At 46.7% G+C, this 9,621-nt stretch overlaps 1 protein-coding gene across 1 annotated transcript in view; it reads left to right on the top strand.

The window, feature by feature from the left end:
* The window catches only part of LOC109885057 (constitutive coactivator of PPAR-gamma-like protein 2), a 55,646-nt gene that overhangs the window by 38,167 nt on the left and 7,858 nt on the right, over positions 1 to 9,621 (top strand). The window contains 5 exon segments of the mRNA XM_031793368.1: positions 58 to 184; positions 186 to 272; positions 4,197 to 4,368; positions 4,582 to 4,831; positions 4,921 to 5,035. Coding sequence (XP_031649228.1) covers positions 58 to 184; positions 186 to 272; positions 4,197 to 4,368; positions 4,582 to 4,831; positions 4,921 to 5,035 — 751 coding nt within the window.

Raw genomic sequence — 9,621 nt, 5'->3', positions numbered from 1 at the left:
TCTCTCTCTCTCTCTCTACCCTTCCCTCTCCTCTATCTCTTTTCAGCCATCTGCCAGACAAGTCCTCCAGATGGGACGATCCGTCCTGTCGAGGGGGCGGAGGGGATGGTCCCACGGTAACATTCCATCGCTGTTGTCGATGGCGACGCGGAGTCACATGGACATAACCACGCCCCCTCTGCCTCAAAGTCAGCGCTGAGGTGTTGAGAGTAGCAGAACACAGACATCGCAGAGGACTAATGTATCCAGAGATATACCACATACTGACCAAGGTAACAGACACAGAGGACTGATGTATCCACAGATATACCACATACTGACCAAGGTAACAGACACAGAGGACTGATGTATCCACAGATATACCACATACTGACCAAGGTAACAGAGGACTGATGTATCCACAGATATACCACATACTGACCAAGGTAACAGACACAGAGGACTGATGTATCCACAGATATACCACATACTGACCAAGGTAATAGAGGACTGATGTATCCACAGATATACCACATACTGACCAAGGTAACAGACACAGAGGACTGATGTATCCACAGATATACCACATACTGACCAAGGTAACAGACACAGAGGACTGATGTATCCACAGATATACCACATACTGACCAAGGTAATAGAGGACTGATGTATCCACAGATACACCACATACTGACCAAGGTAACAGACACAGAGGACGAATGTATCCACAGATATACCACATACTGACCAAGGTAACACAGAGGACGAATGTATCCACAGATATACCACATACTGACCAAGGTAATAGAGGACTGATGTATCCACAGATATACCACATACTGACCAAGGTAATAGAGGACTGATGTATCCACAGATATACCACATACTGACCAAGGTAATAGAGGACTGATGTATCCACAGATATACCACATACTGACCAAGGTAACAGAGGACTGATGTATCCACAGATATACCACATACTGACCAAGGTAACAGACACAGAGGACTGATGTATCCACAGATATACCACATACTGACCAAGGTAACAGACACAGAGGACTGATGTATCCACAGACATACCACATACTGACCAAGGTAACAGACACAGAGGACGAATGTATCCACAGATATACCACATACTGACCAAGGTAACAGACACAGAGGACGAATGTATCCACAGATATACCACATACTGACCAAGGTAATAGAGGACTGATGTATCCACAGATATACCACATACTGACCAAGGTAATAGAGGACTGATGTATCCACAGATATACCACATACTGACCAAGGTAATAGAGGACTGATGTATCCACAGATATACCACATACTGACCAAGGTAATAGAGGACTGATGTATCCACAGATATACCACATACTGACCAAGGTAATAGAGGACTGATGTATCCACAGATATACCACATATTGACCAAGGTAACAGAGGACTGATGTATCCACAGATATACCACATACTGACCAAGGTAACAGACACAGAGGACTGATGTATCCACAGATATACCACATACTGACCAAGGTAACAGAGGACTGATGTATCCACAGATATACCACATACTGACCAAGTCAACAGATGACTGATGTATCCACAGATACACCACATACTGACCAAGGCACCACAGACACTCTTTGTTATGGGTGTCCATTTTTAATCAATAAGGCTTGAGGAGGTGTACAAGTAGTTGTAGGAACTCACCAAGAGCCTCTGAATTTAAGAGGTGTGGAATATGGCCACACTAAGCGGAGTGCTAGGACACAGCCCTTAGTGGTATATAACACAAACCCCTGAAGTGCCTTATTTCTATTAGAAACTTTATTCTGATGTAGTCAGAGCAATAATAATACACGTTTTGTCATACCTGTGGTATTTCATGGCTTTCAGCCAATCAGCATTCACGGCTCGAACTCCCCAGTTTCTAATGTCAGATAATGACTTCCACTTCTGCCTCTGTCTGTTAGTGTGTCTGTAGGGTTGCAGAGTAACGCATTTGAAGGTGCGTCTCTGGCCTCAAGCCTCCATTGACACTTAAAGGGCCAATCAGCAGTTGCTCTCTCTCCATCCCTCAACATCCCTCTCTCTACATCCCTCTCTCTACATCCCTCTCTCTCTCCCTCTCTCTCTCCCTCTCTCTCTACATCCCTCTCTCTACATCCCTCTCTCTCCATCCCTCGCCATCCCTCTCTCCCTCCTCTCTCCTCTCCATCCCCTCTCTCCATCCCTCTCTCTCCATCCCTCTCTCTCCATCCCTCTCTCTCCATCCCTCTCTCCATCCCTCTCTCCATCCCTCTCTCTCCATCCCTCTCTCTCCATCCCTCTCTCTCCATCCCTCTCTCTCCATCCCTCTCTCTCCATCCCTCTCTCTCCATCCCTCTCTCTCCATCCCTCTCTCTCCATCCCTCTCTCTCCATCCCTCTCTCTCTATCCCTCTCCTCTCCATCCCTCTCTCTCCATCCCTCTCTCTCCATCCCTCTCTCTCCATCCCTCTCTCTCCATCCCTCTCTCTCCATCCCTCTCTCTCCATCCCTCTCTCTCCATCCCTCTCTCTCCATCCCTCTCTCTCCATCCCTCTCTCTCCATCCCTCTCTCTCCATCCCTCTCTCTCCATCCCTCTCTCTCCATCCCTCTCTCTCCATCCCTCTCTCTCCATCCCTCTCTCTCCATCCCTCTCTCTCCATCCCTCTCTCTCATCCCTCTCTCTCCATCCCTCTCTCTCCATCCCTCTCTCTCCATCCCTCTCTCTCCATCCCTCTCTCTCCATCCCTCTCTAAAACCCTCTCTCTCCACATCCCTCTCTCTACATCCCTCTCTACATCCCTCTCTCTACATCCCTCTCTCTACATCCTCTCTCTCCCTCTCTCTCATCCCTCTACATCCCTCTCTCTACATCGCTCTCTCTACATCGCTCTCTCTCCATCGCTCTCTCTCCATCCCTCTCTCTCCATCCCTCTCTCTCCATCCCTCTCTCTCCATCCCTCTCTCTCCATCCCTCTCTCTCCATCCCTCTCTCTCCATCCCTCTCTCTCCATCCCTCTCTCTCCATCCCTCTCTCTCCATCCCTCTCTCTACATCCCTCTCTCTACATCCCTCTCTAAAACCCTCTATCTCCATCCCCCTCTCTACATCCCTCTCTCCATCCCTCTCTCTCCATCCCTCTCTCTCCATCCCTCTCTCTACATCCCTCTCTCTACATCCCTCTCTCTACATCCCTCTCTCTACATCCCCCTCTCTACATCCCCCTCTCTACATCCCCTCTCTACATCCCTCTCTCTACATCCCTCTCTCTACATCCCTCTCTCTACATCCCTCTCTCTACATCCCTCTCTCTACATCCCTCTCTCTACATCCCTCTCTCTACATCCCTCTCTCTACATCCCTCTCTCTACATCCCTCTCTCTACATCCCTCTCTCTACATCCCTCTCTCTACATCCCTCTCTCTACATCCCTCTCTCTACATCCCTCTCTCTACATCCCTCTCTCTACATCCCTCTCTCTACATCCCTCTCTCTCCATCCCCCTCTCTCCATCCCTCTCTCTACATCCCTCTCTAAAACCCTCTCTCTCCATCCCCCTCTCTCCATCCCTCTCTCTACATCCCTCTCTAAAACCCTCTCTCTCCATCCCCCTCTCTACATCTCTCTCTACATCCCTCTCTCTACATCCCTCTCTCTACATCCCTCTCTCTACATCCCTCTCTAAAACCCTCTCTCTCCATCCCCCTCTCTACATCCCCCTCAATTCAATTCAAGGGCTTTATTGGCATGGGAAACATGTGTTAACATTGCCAAAGCAAGTGAGGTAGATAATATATAAAGTTAAATAAACAATACAAATTAACAGTAAACATTACACATACAGAAGTTTCAAAACAGTAAAGACATTACAAATGTCATATTATATATATATATACAGTGTTTTTAACAATGTACAGATGGTTAAAGGACATAAGATAAAATAAATAAGCATAAATATGGGTTGTATTTATAATGGTGTTTGTTCTTCACTGGTTGCCCTTTTCTCGTGGCAACAGGTCACAAATCTTGCTGCTGTGATGGCACACTGTGGAATTTCACCCAGTAGATATGGGAGTTTATCAAAATTGGATTTGTTTTTTCAAATTCTTGTGGATATGTGTAATCTGAGGGAAATATGTCTCTCTAATATGGTCATACATCTCTCACTCTCTCTCCATCCCTCTCAGGGAGAGATAAAGATGGCGGTGTGTATAGAAGATGATTGTAACAGTGAACTGCCTCCAGCCTCTCTGCTGTTCAGAGCAGCCAGACAGTACAGCTATGGGGTCCTCTTCAGCCTAGCCGAAACACACCGACGCCTCGAGAGACTCGCCATGCGCAACAGAGGACCCCTCGAAGGTGAGGGAAGGAAGGAGGGAGGGAGGGAGGGAGGGAAGGAAGGAAGTGAACAATTTAGTTTTGCTTGTACTATTGTCTTACTTTTCCACTCTCTCTCTTTCTCTCCCTGGTTGTTTGTCTTGTCTCTTTCTCTCCCTGGTTGTTTGTCTCGTCTCTTTCTCTCCCTGGTTGTTTGTCTCATCTCTTTCTCTCCCTGGTTGTCATCCCCTCCAGTACCGCCAGTGATAGTGAAGGAGTGGTCCAGTGGGAAGTCGAAGTCGGCCCTGACCCCTGAGCTGGTTCCAGCGCTGTGCTTCAGAGAGTGGACCTGTCCTAACCTGCGGAGGCTGTGGCTTGGTAGAGCCAGTGAAGATCGCTCCCGGAGGACCAGAGCTTTCCTAGCCTGTCTGCGCTCTGACTGTCCTGCCTTACTCAACCCTGCTCAGGTCCCACAACACCTTCTGCTCATGTGCTGCGTGCTCAGGTGAGACTGGAAGGGTGTGAGAGGTGTGTGTGTGTCTGTGTACCACGTGTGTGTGGTGTGTTAAGGTGTGTGTGTGTGTGTGTTAACAGGTATATGATGCAGTGGCCAGGTGGTCGTATTCTACAGAGACATGAGTTAGATGCCTTCCTGGCCCAGGCAGTCTCTAACCAGCTCTACGAACCAGACCAGCTACAGGAACTGAAGGTACAACACACACTAGACACAGCCAACACTGCTGGACCAGGTACAGTTTGAAGGTACAACACACACTAGACACAGCCAACACTGCTGGACCAGGTACAGTTTGAAGGTACAACACACACTAGACACAGCCAACACTGCTGGACCAGGTACAGTTTGAAGGTACAGCTGGTTCCTGAGCACTTCCCAGAGGGAGCCATTGCTGGAGACCTGTTGGGGAAAGCTGTGCCAGTATGCTACAGGTTCAGGACAGCCCATCATATCTTTGAGCATCAACTGCGCCTCTGGACCCAATAGTTTGAGTCACGGAGTGAGGAGGAGAGGAACCTTTTCCTGCAGAGGGACCCGATGTTAGTTGCCCACTTGTATATGGGGGTAGCTGGGTCAGCAGGGAGAAGATAGAGACAAGGAGTGGGTGGTTGATGAAGTGGTACATAGGGGAGCATATGAGACGAGGAGATATCTGTGGTGAGGAGCGGTGCGGCAGGTAGACAGCAGTTAAAAGCGTTGGGCCAGGAACCAAAAGGTCGCTGGTTCGAATCCCTGAGCCACCTAGATGAAAAATCTGTCCATGTGCCCTTGAGCATGGCACATAACCCTAATTGCTGCTGTACGTCGCTTTGTATAAGAGTATCTGCTAAGTGACTAAAATGTGAAATGACTAATTATTATAATAGCCAATAAAGTGTTAAACAAATCAAAATAGATTTGAGATTTGAGATTCTCCAAAGTATCCACCCTTTGCCTTATGACAGCTTTGCACACTCTTCTCTCAACCAGCTTCACCTGGAATGCTTTTCCACCAGTCTTGAATTAGTTCCCAAGACTCATTCCAAACCATCTCAATTGGGTTGAGGTCAGGTGACTGTGGAGGCCAGGTCATCTGATGCAGCACTCCATCACTTGGTAAAATTGCTCTTACACATCTTAGAGGTGTGTTTTGGGTCATTGTCCTGTTGAAAAACAAATGATAGTCCCACTAAGAGTAAACCAGATGGGATGGCGTATCGCTGCAGAATGCTGTGGTAGTCATGCTGGTTAAGTGTGCCTTGAATTCTAAATAAATCACTGACAGTGTCACCAGCAAAGCACCCCCACACCATCACCTCCGCTTCACAGTTGGAACCACACATGCGTAAATCATCTGTTCACTCACACCGCGTCTCACAAAGACATGGAGGTGGGAACAGATGATCTAAGGACAGATTTCTGTTGGTGGCGGCAGGGTAGCCTAGTGGTTAGAGCGTTGGACTAGGAACCGGAAGGTTGCGAGTTCAAACCCCCGAGCTGACAAGGTACAAATCTGTCGTTCTGCCCCTGAACAGGCAGTTAACCCACTGTTCCTAGGCCGTCATTGAAAATAAGAATTTGTTCTTAACTGACTTGCCTAGTAAAATAAAGGTAAAAAATAATAATAATTAAAATAAAAATAAAAAGATTTCCACCGGTCTAACCCGGTTGCTCATGTTTCTTGGCCCAAGCAAGTCTCTTCTTCTTATTGGTGTCCTTTAGTAGTGGTTTCTTTGCAGCAATTCGACTATAAAGGCCTGATTCACGCAGTCTCCTCTGACTGTTGATGTTGAGATGTCTGTTGCTTGAACTCTGTGAAGCGTTTATTTAGGCTGCAATTGAACTTATCCTCTGCAGCAGAGGTAACTCTAATGAACGTATCCTATGCAGCAGAGGTAACTCAGGGTCTTCCTTTCCTGTGGTGGTCCTCATGAGAGCCAGTTTCATCATAGCGCTTGATGGTTTTTGCGACTGCACTTGAAGAAACTTTCAAAGTTGTTGAAGTTTTCCGTCTCGTCTGACCTTCATGTCTTAAAGTAATGATGGACTGTTATTTCTCGTTGCTTATTTGAGCTGTTCTTGCCATAATATGGACTTGGTATTTTTCCAGAATAGGGCTATCTTCTGTATACCACCCCTACCTTGTCACAACACCACTGATTGGCTGAAACACTTTAAGAAGGAATTAAATTCCACTAACGAACTTTTAAGAAGGCACACCAAAAATATTTTCACAACTAAAAGCATTGTATTTGGGACAAATCATTCACTAAACTCTAAACCTCAACTGAATCGTGTAGTGAATAATGTGGAAATTGAGCAAGTTGAGGTGAATAAACTGCTTGGAGTATCCCTGGATTGTAAACTGTAATGGTCAAAACATATTGATACAACAGTAGCTAAGATGGATAGAAGTCTTCCTACCCTGCCTTCTTAACAACACTATCAACAAGGTAGGTCCTACAGGCCCTAGTTTCTACCTTCTTAACAACACTATCAACAAGGCAGGTCCTACAGGCCCTAGTTTCTACCTTCTTAACAGCACTATCAACAAGGCAGGTCCTAGTTTCTACCTTCTTAACAGCACTATCAACAAGGCAGGTCCTACAGGTCCTAGTTTCTACCTTCTTAACAACACTATCAACAAGGCAGGTCCTACAGGTCCTAGTTTCTACCTTCTTAACAACACTATCAACAAGGCAGGTCCTACAGGCCCTAGTTTCTACCTTCTTAACAACACTATCAACAAGGCAGGTCCTAGTTTCTACCTTCTTAACAGCACTATCAACAAGGCAGGTCCTACAGGCCCTAGTTTCTACCTTAACAACACTATCAACAAGGCAGGTCCTACAGGTCCTAGTTTCTACCTTATTAACAGCACCATCAACAAGGCAGGTCCTACAGGTCCTAGTTTCTACCTTCTTTACAACACTATCAACAAGGCAGGTCCTACAGGCCCTAGTTTCTACCTTCTTAATAACACTATCAACAAGGCAGGTCCTACAGGCCCTAGTTTCTACCTTCTTAACAACACTATCAACAAGGCAGGTCCTACAGGCCCTAGTTTCTACCTTCTTAACAACACTATCAACAAGGCACCCATTCATACCCCACAAGACATGCCACCAGAGGTCTGTTTAAACTAATGGAAGACAGCTCAGACACCCATACATACCCCACAAGACATGTCACCAGAGGTCTCTTCACAGTCCCCAAGTCCAGAACAGACTGGCGCACAGTACTACATGGAGCCATGACTACATGGAACTCTATTCCACAGTACTACATAGAGCCATGACTACATGGAACTCTATTCCACAGTACTACATAGAGCCATGACTACATGGAACTCTATTCCACAGTACTACATAGAGCCATGACTACATGGAACTCTATTCCACAGTACTACATAGAGCCATGACTACATGGAACTCTATTCCACAGTACTACATAGAGCCATGACTACATGGAACTCTATTCCACAGTACTACATAGAGCCATGACTACATGGAACTCTATTCCACAGTACAACATAGAGCCATGACTACATGGAACTCTATTCCACAGTACTACATAGAGCCATGACTACATGGAACTCTATTCCACAGTACTACATAGAGCCATGACTACATGGAACTCTATTCCACAGTACTACATAGAGCCATGACTACATGGAACTCTATTCCACAGTACTACATAGAGCCATGACTACATGGAACTCTATTCCACAGTACTACATAGAGCCATGACTACATGGAACTCTATTCCACAGTACTACATAGAGCCATGACTACATGGAACTCTATTCCACAGTACTACATAGAGCCATGCCTACATGGAACTCTATTCCACAGTACTACATAGAGCCATGACTACATGGAACTCTATTCCACAGTACTACATAGAGCCATGACTACATGGAACTCTATTCCACAGTACTACATAGAGCCATGACTACATGGAACTCTATTCCACAGTACTACATAGAGCCATGACCACATGGAACTCTATTCCACAGTACTACATAGAGCCATGACTACATGGAACTCTATTCCACAGTACTACATAGAGACATGACTACATGGAACTCTATTCCACAGTACTACATAGAGCCATGACTACATGGAACTCTATTCCACAGTACTACATAGAGCCATGACTACATGGAACTCTATTCCACAGTACTACATAGAGCCATGACTACATGGAACTCTATTCCACAGTACTACATAGAGCCATGACTACATGGAACTCTATTCCACAGTACTACAACAAGCAACAAGGAACAAGGAACAGCGGGGACTGAAGCAACAAGGAACAGCGGGGACTGAAGCAACAAGGAACAGCGGGGACTGAAGCAACAAGGAACAGCGGGGACTGAAGCAACAAGGAACAGCGGGAACTGAAGCAACAAGGAACAGCGGGGACTGAAGCAACAAGGAACAGCGGGGACTGAAGCAACAAGGAACAGCGGGGACTGAAGCAACAAGGAACAGCGGGGACTGAAGCAACAAGGAACAGCGGGGACTGAAGCAACAAGGAACAGCGGGGACTGAAGCAACAAGGAACAGCGGGGACTGAAGCAACAAGGAACAGCGGGGACTGAAGCAACAAGGAACAGCGGGGACTGAAGCAACAAGGAACAGCGGGGACTGAAGCAACAAGGAACAGCGGGGACTGAAGCAACAAGGAACAGCGGGGACTGAAGCAACAAGGAACAGCGGGGACTGAAGCAACAAGGAACAGCGGGGACTGAAGCAACAAGGAACAGCGGGGACTGAAGCAACAAGGAACAGCGG

This window comes from Oncorhynchus kisutch, linkage group LG17, assembly GCF_002021735.2.
Source record: "Oncorhynchus kisutch isolate 150728-3 linkage group LG17, Okis_V2, whole genome shotgun sequence".
Taxonomy (NCBI): domain Eukaryota; kingdom Metazoa; phylum Chordata; class Actinopteri; order Salmoniformes; family Salmonidae; genus Oncorhynchus; species Oncorhynchus kisutch.
This window is presented reverse-complemented; position numbering and strand designations above follow the sequence as displayed.